The sequence below is a fragment of the Syngnathus floridae genome, chromosome 2 (assembly GCF_059516105.1).
Source record: "Syngnathus floridae isolate MCC-2025c chromosome 2, RoL_Sflo_1.0, whole genome shotgun sequence".
Taxonomy (NCBI): Eukaryota; Metazoa; Chordata; class Actinopteri; order Syngnathiformes; family Syngnathidae; genus Syngnathus; species Syngnathus floridae.
The window spans coordinates 18017195-18032990 of record NC_142414.1 but is presented as its reverse complement, the minus strand read 5'-3'; the positions used below and the strand labels follow the sequence as shown (position 1 = coordinate 18032990).

General features: G+C 38.6%; 2 protein-coding genes across 4 annotated transcripts; one reads left to right on the top strand and one right to left on the bottom strand.

Moving 5' to 3' along the window:
• Nucleotides 1-1519: 1519 nt before the first annotated feature.
• slc38a5b (solute carrier family 38 member 5b) lies at nt 1520-9387 on the bottom strand. Its single transcript, XM_088399058.1, has 16 exons — nt 9214-9387; nt 5760-5865; nt 5600-5669; nt 4885-5000; nt 4656-4729; nt 4480-4572; nt 4293-4374; nt 3981-4063; nt 3782-3840; nt 3574-3690; nt 3330-3409; nt 3142-3242; nt 2932-3056; nt 2497-2641; nt 2272-2375; nt 1520-2199 (listed from the first exon to the last, which is right to left on the bottom strand). Exons 2-16 carry the CDS (start codon nt 5813-5815, stop codon nt 2095-2097), a joined length of 1410 nt encoding a protein of 469 aa, XP_088255184.1. The 5' UTR covers nt 5816-5865; nt 9214-9387; the 3' UTR covers nt 1520-2094.
• LOC148402335 (solute carrier family 2, facilitated glucose transporter member 1-like) lies at nt 8028-15789 on the top strand. 3 transcript variants are annotated; one of them, XM_088399037.1, is made up of 12 exons: nt 8037-8093; nt 10654-10736; nt 11046-11124; nt 12436-12528; nt 13128-13288; nt 13363-13603; nt 13912-14074; nt 14141-14328; nt 14564-14668; nt 14743-14844; nt 14953-15156; nt 15277-15789. In XM_088399037.1, exons 4-12 carry the CDS (start codon nt 12451-12453, stop codon nt 15481-15483), a joined length of 1449 nt encoding a protein of 482 aa, XP_088255163.1. In that variant the 5' UTR covers nt 8037-8093; nt 10654-10736; nt 11046-11124; nt 12436-12450; the 3' UTR covers nt 15484-15789. The 3 variants fall into 3 exon arrangements, with proteins under 3 accessions (XP_088255169.1, XP_088255163.1, XP_088255157.1); XM_088399043.1 differs by lacking the exon at nt 10654-10736 and having other exon boundaries at nt 8028-8093; XM_088399031.1 differs by lacking the exons at nt 8037-8093; nt 10654-10736; nt 11046-11124 and adding an exon at nt 11131-11278.
• Nucleotides 15790-15796: the final 7 nt, after the last annotated feature.

Genomic DNA, 15796 nt, shown 5'->3' with positions numbered 1-15796 from the left:
TACCTTGCATGATGTCACAGTGATGGATGTTGAAATGGTGTCATGTGGATACTCGAGATTACTAGTTGTGTTAAGTATCTTAGACCAGTTTACTCACTCAAATCTTAGTGAAATTAACCCACCGTGAAAAGTCATAGTTTTGTTGTCAGTCGAACCTTAGAGATAATCAGTAAATACACATCTAAATAAATGCCCAAAAAATTCAGAAATTTATTTCAAGAGCTTTTTTGATTTTGGGGAAAAAACCCAACTTTTCTTTAAACCTTGGAACCCTTACCACGCTTGCAGTTTGAGAAGTCAGTCATGCTCTCATAAAGTTGATTCCGGTCCAACAAGAAACTTTAGCAGGAGGTCATCAGGGTTGCATTGGCAGAAAAATTGTTGGGCTGGTTCAAGTGGGCGGTCTCAGCTTCAATATTCCCTCTCACATGCTGGCTGCCGTGCTCATAGTACAGTATTGGACTTGAATTTGATACTGAGGCGATTGCAGACAGACTCCAATCCTCGTGTGTAGCCTCATGCATAGCTTGAACATGAGCAGAAACTGAGAACAGGAGAGGGAGCTCGAGCCTGAACCTTAGGCTCAGGCGCTGTAGAAATGAGCTAGTGGTGTGACTCTTGGCCAGAGCATTGGAAAATTAGGACGAGACATAAAAAGGACTAAAAGACTGAGGCCAGGGCTGAAAACTAGCAAGCTAAAACTGAGAAAGTTGGATGCGGACGTGCAGAAAACTGGCAGACCTTAAGGTGTGCTATTTTCATCTGAAAGGACTCTCTCGTACTGCTGATGTGGCAGGTCAGCAAAAGTTCAAGCACTTTCTTTTGCAGTCCATAATCAGGCACGTCTTACCAGTTTTATATTTGGTATACCGTCGGCTTTAACCACCGACTCAGTTTTATGATGGGCTCATTTTGTCAAATGTTTGCGTTGGAGGGTGGAAAAACAACACTTAAAATGCAGGGCAAGAAGACAAATGCAAATCTGGCAACCCCGGGAGTGAACACAAAAGCTATAATCATAAATGACAAGGATCAAACAGACAATAAGTCAATTTATCCTTTTTCAATAGCACTTATCCTAATTTGAGTCTCGGATGAGCTGGAACCAATCCAGGCTGACTATTCGTGATAAGTGGGGTGCACCCTTGACACATAATATCCGCTGTATCGACAAACAATGAACTTAACGTGTAGGCTTTTGGAATGCGGGAGGAAACCGGAGTCCCCGGTGAAAAGCCACGCAAGCACAGAGAAAACATGCAAAATCCACACAGGAATGTCAGAGTTGAACACCGGAATCATAAATCGCTGAACTGTGATGCAGACGTGCTAATCGCTTGGCTGCTGTGCTACCACAATGTCAATAAAAAGTCAATATGGGAGTCGTTATGGGAATTTAATGGAGGTAATCCGGTTTCCCAGACACTGATGGTAGAATGATCATTACGTGACCAAAAATAAGATAGACAAGATTGTGCACTATTGTGTACAAGATAATAAAAAGAAAACACACAAAAAATATTTTGACAATATTTATTAATGTTCACAACAAATGTACAAAACCAAAGTAATTGGTTACCTTATACCAAATTAATTGGTTCACAGCATAGCCATGCAATACCACACTGTCTTTTGGACTGAGCTTAACATTTCTTTGGCAGTTTACAAAGTACTGCTCTGCAGTATTACAAAGTAAAACACATCAAATGACCTTAAATGCCCCCCCCCCTCGCCCCAGAGTGTTTGGTCTTGTTCAATGTCATTTTTTTGCTCCGTTTTATAAAGCAATGATTAAACAAAGTCTTTTGCATGCAGACGGTAATTTCGTTCTTTGTGTTATACTCCACAATTTAGTGACATTTAGTGAAGATGGACAGTTGCGAGTATGGTAGCTTCCATAGGCAACGTAAGCGGGGCCGACACTACCTGCCGATGTGTCCTGAGTGGCTTACGGGGCACACTTGAACACACCATGGAGGAACAACGTGTCCTCTTGTAATTAAGGAGCGCTCCGAGCTCATGGTCAAAACCATCCAGCAGAAAGTTGATGACTGGAGAAGTGAGGATGCTGTTTCTCTAGATCTTGGAAGCACTTTAATGCCCACCCAGACTTCGTTTTTCCCCGCTCGTCCAATCGATTCCAATGAATGTAAGACTCATGGTCATAAATATAAACCCGAGTGCTGCGAAACATGCGGCCTGAAAACAAAAAACAAATAAAACGAGACATCAGTATGGGAGTCTTTCTTAAAGGCCTAAGTGGAAACCTACTTGGATCTTGGGTCGGGAGTTCATGGGCTCTTGCTCAGTGGGGATGATGCGGATGTAAAACAAGCCAGGAAGGATGAAAATCAGACTTGGAGCCGTAGTTGCTCCTGAGTACAAAAAAGAGAATTTACAAAAAAATTTAAAATAACAGTAAATGTGTCACACTTTTTTTGTTGAAGTGCTGAACATTTTAGACTTGGGACTGTGTTGGACAGTCAAATGTGATACCTGTAATGCCAAAGATGTCTCGAATGTTGGGCACGAGGATGACCAGCAGGTTGACAACGCACAGCAGGCACAAGGCAATGACAATATGGCGCACCCAGTGGAAAGCCTTCCCAGGGAACAGAAGCTGCTGCAGGGCACGACGAATCTGGTGGAAATGCACATATAGGTTTTTACGGTAAGCACCTCAGACTTCTCTACTCAGTTATTTCTATTTTGTCTTCCAGCATGCTTTTCTTTTGAAAATTATTAAAAATGTATGTCATCTATAGGCACTGGGATTGTTTATAGTTTAATCACAGGTTTTTTAAGTGCCCTATAAAGTGTTAATAGATTGTTCTTTCACTTTTTTAAAGTTCTTCACTGCTGCTTTCTGTGAACTGAGTTGTATACTGCTGCCATACAGTAAAAAATTGTAAACGATGCGCATGTTCTTACAGGAAAGAGCACCACGGGGACTGTGAGAGTGACAGCGACCAGGACAGCCAATCGTACGCAGAGGATCAGCGTGTCCAGAGGGTCCACCTTACTGTAGGTATGGAGCAGCTCTGCCTCTGTGTTTTCTGTGCAAAAACACAAATTCACAACCAAATATCAAAGTTGAAATGATGACCTCTACGGTCAAAGTGACAAAGGTGTTGCACTCACGGTAAAAGGTTAGATAGCCAAATATGGCAGTGAGGAAGTACATAGTGAACATTCCAAGGATGGAAATATTGCCAATACTCTGCATTCTTCTCTTGGTTGGGCTTGATGGGATAAGATGAAAATAATATTCATGATATCCAGCAATGGCAAAAAAAAAAAAAAACATTATTTGCATTTTTTTATCTTACTTTCTTAGTTCTGTGTAGATAGGAAGAACTTCAGGGTGACACACAAAGGCAAATGCCAGAATTGGAATCGCATAGGCTGTCTGCAAACAAAGTGGGAAATCATCTGTTCAGCTATTTGTCACACGCCATATGACTCTTAAATATGTCCGCTTTCATAGACGAACTTTATTTTAAGTAGCAAATTATGCTGCGATGGCAAAATGATCACAAGTGTTGACGTGAAGTTGATTTCATCTGTTCTTACCTCTTGATTGATAGTGAAGAATGTGGTGGTGCACATATCCCCGGAGGGTTCTGTGCTAACAGAGTAGTTGCCAAACAACTCCAAAGGACAGAAAATGTGAAATCTTTTGTAGATGACCTTTCATGAAAGAAAAAGAGGATATAAGCACGCTATAGGAACATGCTAGATGACTCTTTTTCTGTTAAATTTATTTTTCTTATACGCTTACCGCAGAGAGGAAGAACACCATGCAGGAGAGAGAGAAGCCGCTTGTGTAACCCAAATACCCTGAGGAGCACAAGACAATAGAATTGAGTCAGAAACACTGATTATGATGGTAAATCCACAGTTTGGTGACTATTTTTTTTTTAACTCGGGTCAGTAAATGCTGTATTTGAAATATATCTGGGAAAAAAAGTGAGAATTACCAAGGTGCTTCATGAGGGCCAAAGGAAGGATGATGCAGGCAGTGACTATGATGATGAGGTAATTTCCATTCATGTACCAGTCACTAGGTGATGAAAACAAAAGAGACTTCTTTGAATGAAGCAGATAGTACACAACTACAGTAGGTCTATACTGATTTTTTTTATGTCAAGAAATCCAGTATTTTTTTTTCTCAATACATGCACATCCAAAGTTCTAAATGAATAATTGATTTCAATGCTCTTCTTGACCGGCTGCCAACTCAAATATTGTCTAAGGGATGACTCATTTGATCTATACGCATCACGACTTACTCTGAACCAGATGTTTGCCCGAGAAAAGCCTGGATGACCAGCGGTAGCTCTGACTTCACAATGAACAGGTAACTGGACATCGCTGCAAATAAAGGGTAAATATTTATTGGCATTGCCTTTAATGTCAAAGCATAGGCATCATGGGTTTGTCATTTAGAGTTACATCCCATTCATATTGACAAATGACCTCCAATGTTATGTAGTGTTATGATGACAGCTGCTATGATCTTTCCTGGATGTCCAAATGCTCTCATGCCCAGGTGCTCATAGGCACGGATACCTGAGAAAACAACAAAACGCATTCACTCAAGAGCAAGACATTTCTATTTTGTGTTGTTTTTCTAAATGCTTTTGAAGCCTTACCCACGACTCCAGCACTGCGTAGCAGCAGATGGATGGAGTAGGAGGATAGACATGCAATACATATCAACAGCACCCTGTAGCAAGAAAAACACCTTTAAGTAGTGCAGAGAGTTGAAAACAAAGCTTGTGCAAATGCAGTAGGCAACAAAAATAAATAAATAATGCTGTATTTTCCATTATTGGAACTCCCTCCAAAAGCAGTAGTCTAACGATTATGACAAGCACTCACAGGAAAAGGATGATGCCTGTGTTGGACATGGCGTACGAAAGACCCAGAATTCCGCTGCCCATGATGGCGTTACTCAAGTTAAAGACAGACATTCCCAATGAGGTTTTACCCTCAAACTGAAAAGAGAATTAAGTTGAAATGGTAAACATCAGAGAAAAACAAAACACAACGGTGTTGTCATATTCAATAGCACTACTACAAGTAATACTCTATGTATAAAGCTCCATTCCAGCTCTTAAAAAACACCACCCATCATGCTATGTTTTTTAAACTGCAGTAATATTAGTTATTCTTCACAGAGGATAAAGAATATATGCCTTTGCTTGCCATTACATTATTTGTCTACAGGTACTGCTCCACTGATTGTACATAAATATCTGTTGCGTAAATATTTGTAACAATGTAATACCAATACTATTTATTAGCCGATCTATGACTTTTTGCATTGTGTGTTAGCATTAAGCTATACCGGTTTAGCTAAATTAAGTGTATGGAGTGGTTTTACTTACAAACTCACTAGAGGCCTTGTGAGTTACATCAGCAACACGGCTGGTTTGTCTTGGCCACAAGTATTTCAAATTTACATAAGTTAGCTTAAAAATATCAGTTAAACAAACAAGTTTTTTGAAGAAACTGGTATGTTTGATTTATGACTCAAGTGGATGTAGGTGATTGATTATATGTATATTATATTCTCTTTTCTTGGCATGCTCACGTCAGTAAACTGGGTCGTCTTTGTGGGCCCGCTCTTGTGCTCTAGAAACAGCTGATCCTCTTGTGGGACTCTGGAAGTAGAAGATAGTCATTTAAATGTGAATAGAGTATTCTGTGCTAGAGTAATTTACAATAAATCAACTTAAAGGAAGCAAGCGTACTCTTCATCCATTGGCATGGCAGCTCCATGACCGTTTGACAGTTTCTCCATCTCCATATTTGGATGGAACGCTCTCACTTAAAAGGGGGTAAAATGGAAGGGAAAATCTGAAAAAGAAGAATCAAAACGATTTTATGATCATGCCTTATATATGAAGGTTGTTATTTCTTGATACTTTACATGGATCAGTGAGTGGTCGGAAAGTCAATTTAACAATTGTTTAATGACGTCATTGATTGGATCCACAAGTATAGCAAGCACAACCTCATTCAATCCAGAAATGTTTTGTGCTGCCATCTTTAATAAGCCAAGTTCTCTCATCATACAAAATACAATCTGATTTTTTTCTCAATTTTATTCCAATAGCGTTAATTTTTGTTGTTGGTGGTGGTAGTTGGAAAAAAAGTTGTTGTTTTTTAAAATTTCAATTCTATGTATGTTCAATAAAATAAACCAATCAATAAAATACTGATACACTTTAAAAGATTAGGAAATAAAATTAGGGGAAAAAAACAACAGCTGCTATTCAAACTTGTTTATTTCTATGTAATGCAACAGTACACAGTCACTGCGTCATAGGAAAAATAAAATAAGCAACATAGGAGTTGTAAATGGAAACGGTGGTCTGGCGTATGTCATAATTGTCAAAGTACACGGCGACGCTCACCCGGCCAAAACAAACCTTTCTTCTCGTACTTTTCTCTGTTTGGTTTCCCGGTGGTAGCCAAAATAAACGTCATCCTCAGGTCAAGTCATATTGATCACAACAGTCATGATAGCCTTTTAGCGTGGGGCTAATACAGGCCACTAGGATTTTTTTTTTATTCCAGTCCACAGATCAGTTATCTTATCAAAATTTGTTTTTCAAGGTAATAAAGATGATTTTTCCCTCAATCATTTTTATTTTTATATCTCATAATCAACAAAAAGTATTGTTTGTATAGAATAATTAAAAAATAATAGAGATAAATATAAAGAAATATTTTTTGAAAAACTAAAAAAAAATTCTGCAACATTCAAAATGAGAATGTATTTTTTGAAAAGACATTCAATTACGGTATAGTATTTAACTTTTTTTTTTTTTTTTTTTTAACAAGGCCCATTTATACTTTTGAAAAATCAAATGTAAACACCTGGTCTAGACTGTTTCATTCCCTTACAAGATTTACGACCAACCCGACGTTCCACCGTAGGCTACCACATGCTACAGTTTCCAGCAGGGAAAAAAAACAGCTCTAGCGTAAATACTCTTGCGGCCAAACTAAAAAAGTACACAGTGTACAGTCTGAGCCATCATTGAGCATTTCAGGTCACTACGGCATTGACAAAAGTAACATTTGATCATATTGGACTTCAAATGAATCAAGTGTTTGTAGAGTCAACGGGATACTTGACTTGTTTATGCTGACTTGTATTTTTATACACAACATTCAATGAATTTCTTCAATTTGATGAGTACTTTCCCACGTATCTTGTCAACTAACATGCCTTCTTGTTTTCACAGTGGTAATTGTAGTTTGTGTCATGTTTTTAAGCTTTTTGCACATTTTCACTTTGAGGACTTCTGTGATGACGGACAATGTGATAAAAGCTGAGAATGACCTCCTTGTTCAAACGTGACCGCGTCGCTTTCTGGGTGTAGTCACGTGGCACTTTCCAATACTGCCGCAACACAAATAGACATCGTTAATGTCTATATTGCCGTACACTTGAGTACCTTGTTGCTTAATACCAATCCGCCCGTACATCTCATCCATGCATATCAAATCTAAATAAAACTTCCATTCTGCTATATAGAGATTTTGTAAGTCAGATACAGTAACAAGACTCAGAGTGTCATGTGACAAAAAAAATTACATTGGATTTTGGTGTCTATTTGGGAATGGTATATGGCTAATCATATGATGCCAAGAAAGCTTCAGATTGATATGTACAGTATGTTTTCAATATAATCCAGTATGATGTAAATAAACATTCAGTATTTAACCTTCACGTCGCCATCAACATGAAAACGAATCATCTCATCTCACAAGCTCAACATTACAATCTGGAAAGTCACACTTTGTTCTTAGCTCTTTTTAATCTTCCTGTTTGTTGCTTTCAGGAAGAATTTTGAACTCCATCACATGAATTTACAATATTCTCACAACATCCTTTTTACCTACAGTAAATACGTTTCCAAGATTAGGTAACATCTTCCACAATAGAAAAGTCTTATAGCTTCCTTTTCCCCTCCTCTTTCCTCAGCCTATAGAATCAAACCGGATGCCTTCCTGCTGTGCAGCGACGCTCCTCGCCACTGACCACTGCGCCGCCCGCCACCTTTGCAAACAAGGTTGGTTTCCAAGCTATGGCTACAAAAAAAACTTTACTGTCTCCTGTTACAGCTCTAATCCACACACACACCCTTTAAAATGTCCAAATCAACTTCTCACAGTTAAAAAAATACATACGTATATACACTACTGTATTCATATTTATTCTTATTTTCATTTTGTTGAACACAAAATTTGAGCACCCAGTGTATGTATTTTGAGTATCAACAGAGGCGAAGCAATTCATTCTACAGAATGTTCCTGTTATGATATAACAGCACAAACCACACACTGCTTCAATTCTTTTTTTTTTTTTTTTTTTTTTTAAACATGATTTACACACTGACTCTCTGTATACTCATGTCGGTGCTGAACTACACTGCCACTGGTTGTGAAACTAAAACTTTGGTCACTCGTACCCATGCCAAATCTTTCACTCTTTCTCCCTTTTTTTTTAATCTGATTTACTCAAAAAGTACATTAAATAGCCATTCAATGACCCCACCGGTTGTTGTTGTTGTGTCCTGAGCAAAAGCTCAAGGCTGCAGTCTTGTTAGGATTGACATTTTTGTTTTGTTAAGCAGTTTTACCTAACAAAAAAAAAAAAAGAAAAACCAACATTACAATATCAATAAAACTTTGGTGGATGTTAGAAATTGAGCCTGAAAAAAATGAAATTCTCTTTAAGTGTGAATGTGCATAAAGAAAATCTAATGTGTTAAAATGGAAAACATAGACACTAAAAAGCAATCCATCATTTTAAGGGGAGTTCCACGATGATGACATGGCAGCAGAAGTACATTACAGTATAAAGAAAGGTTTCACATTCGCATTAAACCATAACACTTTTTATTTATATCATTATGTAATCATTGTTACTATTTGTACTCAAAACTCTCCATATTTTCCTACATTTTCCTCCAAGGATCAATAACAAAAACACATACACACCAAAAAGACAACTCACTAAAGCATGCTTGCACCAAAAAAACTACAAACTACTGAGTGAAATGTTGTCCAAGTTGCAGAGAGTACACCTTCAACAAAGCACTTTTTCATTTTTGGTGAGCAGAGTTCCTCTAGAAGTCAAACCACGTGGCAACAGTCAGTCCAGCTCATGCAAGTGTTGGGTGGACTTACCTCCTCAAGTGAGTCCAGATGACCCTCAGAAGTCGACGTTTGTGTCGTGAAGTCCTGCCACCGCGACGACTCTTTAGGCACAGGCGTAATTCAAGTTGTGTTTTGAGCCCTGAATGGAAGCGCACTGTGGCTCTGGGGAAGGTTGGGAAGAGAGGAACAAATATGGGAACAGGGAGTGAGAAGGGGGGCTGAAAATGATGGGATCAAGTTTCTTGTGAGGTCACACGTGTAGGCACTCCTCTTCCTTTCCCCAAAACAAACAACACATTAAATATGACTTTGTTAATTGCATGATCAATAGGGGATATCTGAGATGACTGTGTCCTGTTCAGTGTTCTCACACAAAGACTTGTTTTTACACTTTAGGAAGCTCCGGAGTCCATTTCCATGCTAAGAGTAGAATCTGTTGAGCACATTATTACATAAGAGTCTGGAGTTTACGACCAGCTGTACTGTATATGAGAGCCAAGCTGAAAAAAGCTAGCTGTGCATTGCATCAATGTGGAAATGTAAATATATAAAGCGATGATCTCCACACAAGTGTGTGAGGCAACTGGAGTGCATGTCCTTTGAAACACCAGATGGTAAAGGTTAAGAATGCTCCCTTGAGTCTGTTTAGGTGTGACTTCCACGATGTATGTACCTGCATTCAGAAAGGGGCGCTACAGTGATTTAGTACGGCGCTAAATAAAATCTTTGGACTTGATTGTTCCAATACGTGTGAGGGCGAGAGACATAAAACGATAGAACCGATTGTACACGTTGACTCTCCCTGAGAATTGGGTAAAAAAATATTTCTCAAAATATAACCTAAAATCCAATCTCCGTCATGCATAACGTTGCGTAAGACTTCTTTCCAGCATATTCCAAAAGCGAGAGCAGCCTCGACAAAGGTTTTATGGACCGTAGCACATCCAGCAGAAGTTCTGTCTTCAATTCAAAGTAGTCAGACTCACATTTGTGATCAAAGTGAAGGTGGATTGTTTTTATATATTTACAGTGGTTGTTTTTTTGACATTTATTATTTTTGTTTTTACGTCTTAGTTTCATGATGAAATTATGATGAATTAGTACGTATAGAAGAAAATCTGGATTGCACAAGTTTTTTTTAGATCAAACTTAAAAACCAAAAAATTCAACTATCTAAAAAATCTGGTGTGCTCGAAAACAAGCAAATACATTTTTGAAATCATGAAATATGTTTAGTTACACATAAAGCTAAAATATCCTGTTGACCAGTGTAATTAGTCATTTTGATTCAACAACAGTACCTTAAAGCTCTAGGTTACATATATTTTGTACCCCAACTTCTTCAGTCAATTTCTGGGAGTTTGTAATGGACATAAATTACATTCTGGGTGTCGTTTTTTTGTTTTGTTAACGAATTTAATTTTTGATATGCTGGTATGACTTCTTCACCCAATTGCAATTTTTGTATAGACATGAAGATATAAGTTCAACCACATCAGAGGATTCAAGAGGACTCCATCTGATTCTTTCTCTTTCTACGTGAGCTGCAGCAGGTGTGCAGAGTCTCAGTATATATGATCACGTGTCAAACTCTATGCCCATGGAGCGAGCAGCTGTTTTCAGTGAAAATACAGAGATAACTTCAAGGCAGTACTTCTCAGAAAAAGAAGAGCAAACACGAGACACATTTTGGGATATAAGACTATTTCAGTATAAAATGCTCAGTTTGAATCAAGTTAAGATCATTCTGTTTGTGTGATTGTAACATTCAGTAAAACCTAATTAGCTATATTACGTCTCATCTTCTTGACATTGTGTTGTGACCATGTGCTTTCTTGTTTCCCCCCCTCTCTGCCAATCAGGACGATGATCTAGCCAGATCCACTTAGGACTGATCTCATTAAGCAGCTCAGTGAAGTGCAGCACGTGGAATACTGAAAGGTTTGCATGCATCTTTGTAGAGACCTGCATTTACTCACATAGAAGCACCATGACCCTTTTTTAAAATGTTATCATAGATACCTATTGGATTACAGGATTTACTTTTTTTTTTATTCCAAGTGTGTAAAAAGTCAACATGGAGTGCATTGGAGAGGTAACGTGTGTCTGATATAAAGCTGTATGAAAGAAGCAAACAATATGGCAAGATTGGGTACAAATAATTAACATGTGAAATAACTACTATCTAAGAACCATGTTTGAAAAGTGAATATAATAATTGTTGAATAGGTTTTGTTTCTATTTGAATTTGTTTCTCATTGGTGTTGACTAACTGTAGCTCCAATAATAACGTTGTTCGGTCATATTGGAGTTCCCACCAAGTGTCAAGATTACACTGGATTTAACCCCCAGTGCGCAGTTATTGTTGAGGTCACAAATGTATATGTGACTTTCTAAAATCCTTCAGAGATGAGTTTTCAATGTCGACTTAAGAAATTAGTTAGTGTTGTGTGGCATCTTTCAAAAGAAAGTTGAGATCTGACGTCAAATCAGGACAAGATTGATACCGTGTAAATGGGATGTTAAGTTAGTTTGTTGACAAATATTCAACTGTATACTCTGCCATTGTATACAGAAAAATGTAGTTAATTTTTCACTTTTGTACTGAATAGAAAAATAAATTAAGAGATTAACATTGTTATGAGAGTAGAAACCAAACAGGCGTGACTTTCCCAATAGGATCCACACAGTCCTTACAGTATGTGCGGTGACCGAGATGCCTATAGTGATAGCAGTACTCTATCGTAAAAAGCTTACCTACTTAAATTAAATGCAGTCGGACTAGACAGTGAGGGCAATGGCAAGTGGCCAGGAGTTTAGTTTCCCTTTATAAACAGGAACACACCGACCAGACACAACAACAATTAAAATCATCCAAATATTAGGCACAGATTTTATCATTATTGTGGCGTGTGCAGTGTAACAAAATATAAAAAATATAAAACAACAAAATATTACTAAATGTATAAAGATCATATTTGGCTATCGTTATGCTGACGAAAATGGTTAGCACGTCTTCCTTCCACGTGTCAGATTTGGATATGGGCTTCGGATTTCCTTTGTGGAGTATGAATGCATCATTTATTATATTATATTATATTATATTATATTATATTATATTATATTATATTATATTATATTATATTATATTATATTATATTATATTATATTATATTATATTATATTATATTATATTATATTATATTATTATTATATTATATTATATATAACGTTTTTTTTTTTTTATGACAGGTGACACTGCAGCTCATGATGGCCGTGGGCACAGCGGTGATCGGCTCCCTCCAGTTTGGCTACAACACTGGAGTCATTAATGCGCCTCAAAATGTGAGTGCCACCCAGTATAAGATGCAAAGCTGGTAACGACCAAAACTCAAAATAATGAAGTGGAGTATTCTTCAAATATTTTTATTTATATATTAACATTACTTTTTGTTGTTGAAAATTTCTGAGAGGAATTTAAATCTGACTGCAAATGTTTAACAAGCTTTCATTCTTCTTGCAAAAGATGTGTTCAGATGTACGCAGTTTGACGCTTGCGCTTTGCGTGCTAATGTGAGTTACTGAGAGGGTTTAACTCAAATTTGAAGTGACATGGAGTAGGTTAATGAGATTATACAGTGCAATGTTGGCATCTTAAAGGATTACGAGGTGGAGTGTTTTTGTTTATCGCGGCATAGTGGCGAGTGGTCTGCACATCTACCTCACAATTCCGAAGTTAGGGAGGGTTTATTTATTTTATTTTATTTTATTTTATTTTATTTTATTTTATTTAAAGATGCAAGGTCATCTCTTATCATGTACATTCCCATATACCATATTCCCAATGAATCCTGAATTTGAATTGTCATCACAATTCCTTAACAGCAAGTTAAGGTCGCACAACGAAATTTGTTTTTGTTTTTTTTTTGCTTTTTGTGTTTCAGACCATTGAAAATTTCTACAATGAGACATGGACCAGCAGGTTTTCTGAGCCCATTTCTCAGAGCACGCTAACAGCTCTGTGGTCCCTCTCAGTGGCCATCTTCTCTGTGGGTGGAATGTTCGGTTCCTTCTCAGTTGGTCTCTTTGTGAACCGCTTTGGCAGGTAGCCCGTTGACACTGACCCAATTTAGAAAAATGTGAATGAAATGGAATGAAATGAATTGTGTTTTTCTGAAGGAGGAATTCCATGCTCATGGCAAATGTGCTCGCCCTTATCTCTGCTTTGCTCATGGGGTTCTCCAAGATGGCTGCCTCATGGGAACTACTCATCACTGGGCGCTTTGTAGTGGGCTTGTATTCTGGCCTGTCCACTGGTTTTGTGCCCATGTACGTGGAGGAAATCTCCCCGACGTCTCTCCGCGGAGCAATGGGCACTCTGCATCAGCTGGGGGTTGTTATCGGCATCCTCTTGGCACAGGTAAAAAACGTTTTCCTCATACAACAACCAAAGCAAACTCCAGCGGTTTTATTCATTTATTGATTTAGCCTGATGTACAAGAGACAAATTGAGGGCAGATTCAGATTTGGCACCAAAGAAACCATTTAGACAAATTTACTTACTGTTTATAATAAAACCCGGTCATAATCCAAATTTTAAAGTACTGTGTACGGTTATTAATTAACTTAAACTGAAAGGGACATTTAGTTCAAGTTTATTGGCTTTTACTTGGAATACAACATTGACAGTTATTGTGGACATAACAGTGTCCCTTACATGTTGCGCAGATTCTGGGCATCGAATCCATCATGGGAAACGATTCCCTCTGGCCACTGTTGTTAGGGTTCACTTTACTGCCAGCCGTTGTGCAGTCCGTCCTGCTGCCCTTCTGCCCGGAGAGCCCGAGATACCTCCTTATCAACTGCAACGAGGAGAGCAAAGCCAACAACGGTGAGACACAAATTACTACTCCAAAAATATATTTGATACAATTTATTTGATACAATCATTTTGCAGTGTTAGTGAAGCTGCGTGGAAGCGCCAACGTAAGCCAGGACATGATGGAGATGAAGGAAGAGAGCCGGCAGATGATGGCGGAGAAAAAAGTGACCATACTGGAGCTCTTGCGCTCTCCCATCTATCGCCAGCCTGTCCTTGTTGCTGTGATGCTGCAGCTCTCCCAGCAGCTGTCGGGGATCAACGCTGTAAGTTGGCCAGCGACTCTTACATTTTCTACTCTGATGATATTTGAATTGATGGCTGTTTGAAACATCAAGCATCAAGTCAGATCCATTTTCAAATTGTAATACCCGTTGCATTAAATAGTGTTTATTTATTCCCAATTGTATATTTTCACCATTTTACTACACTGCTTCCAGTACATGTTTGTGGATGTTTTATATTTTTGTTGTCAATTCTTTTCTTGTTCTCCTCTTTTAGGTGTTCTACTATTCTACTGGAATCTTTGCAAAAGCAGGTGTGTCCCAGCCTGTCTATGCAACCATCGGAGCAGGAGTGGTAAACACAGCCTTCACAGTTGTTTCTGTAAGTAACAAAATAAACAGTTTAGAAAATGTAATAGCTCAAGTTCAGAATGTTGGCGTTTTCTTTTTCTGCAGTTGTTTGTGGTGGAGCGTATTGGGAGAAGGCCACTCCACCTGACTGGTTTAATGGGAATGGCAATTTCAGCGGTTGCTTTAACTCTTGCTATGGCCTTGTTGGTAAGGATATGAAAAACTAGCATTATTTGATATTGTAGTGATTTGGCGTTTGTGAAATGTAGTTGTAACAGTTGTTGTATTCCGACTGAGAGTTGCTGTGTCCCACAGGATCAGTTCAGCTGGATGTCCTATGTGAGCATCATAGCCATCCTAAGCTTTGTAGCCTTTTTTGAAATTGGTCCAGGCCCCATCCCGTGGTTTATTGTGGCAGAACTCTTCAGTCAGGGGCCACGGCCCGCTGCCTTCGCGGTTGCTGGCTTCTCGAACTGGTCTGCCAATTTTGTAATTGGCATGAGCTTTCCCTATGTTGAGGTGAGGTTGTTGTTTTTTTCGTCCTAAAAAGTCAAATAGGTATCACCTTAAATGCAGCTCAGATAACTCGCTCATCTTGATCAGATGATGGCATTCACTCTTTTTCTCATCTCCCTTCAGCAACTCTGTGGGCCCTACGTCTTTGTCATCTTCACTATTTTCCTGCTGGGCTTCTTTGTCTTCACTTACTTCAAGGTGCCCGAAACCAAGGGGCGTACTTTTGATGAGATTTCAGCAGGCTTCCGACAACCGACTGGTCGCGGTGCCGATAAATATTCGGCTTCTGAAGAATTCAACACACTCAGGGGGGATGATCCTGACCTTTGAAAGCTCTTCTCAAATCTTCTACATTGGGGTACACTTTTTAATCCCATTTCATCTGGTTGTTAGGCCCAAGTTTCGATGACTTCTAGTCCATTCACAGACTGTCAAACTGGGTCGAGTCACATGCTCTGTTCCGTTTTTGTGCTTTAAAGGAAGAAGGACTTGTGTTTCACCAATCACGCAGATACATTGTCATCATGTCAATCCCATGAAGCTAAACCCCCTAGCCCTGAAAAGTGCTCAGTGGTTTCATCTCATTTCTGTGTAATTGTTAGTAACTGATAATAAACAAACAGGAATTCATTTGGACACCAGG

What these genes read in the sequence shown, in the direction of transcription:
- LOC148402335 (XM_088399031.1), top strand. An exon ending in TTTGTGAACCGCTTTGGCAG is followed by an intron (nt 13,289 to 13,362) that starts GTAGCCCGTTGA and finishes GTTTTTCTGAAG; the next exon opens with GAGGAATTCCATGCTCATGG. An exon ending in AGCTGTCGGGGATCAACGCT is followed by an intron (nt 14,329 to 14,563) that starts GTAAGTTGGCCA and finishes CTCCTCTTTTAG; the next exon opens with GTGTTCTACTATTCTACTGG.
- slc38a5b (XM_088399058.1), bottom strand. Translation starts at nt 5,815, where the DNA reads ATGGAGATGGAGAAACTGTCAAACGGTCATGGAGCTGCCATGCCAATG. An exon ending in GGCCCTCATGAAGCACCTTG is followed by an intron (nt 3,841 to 3,980) that starts GTAATTCTCACT and finishes TGTGCTCCTCAG; the next exon opens with GGTATTTGGGTTACACAAGC. An exon ending in TCTTCACTATCAATCAAGAG is followed by an intron (nt 3,410 to 3,573) that starts GTAAGAACAGAT and finishes CTTTGTTTGCAG; the next exon opens with ACAGCCTATGCGATTCCAAT.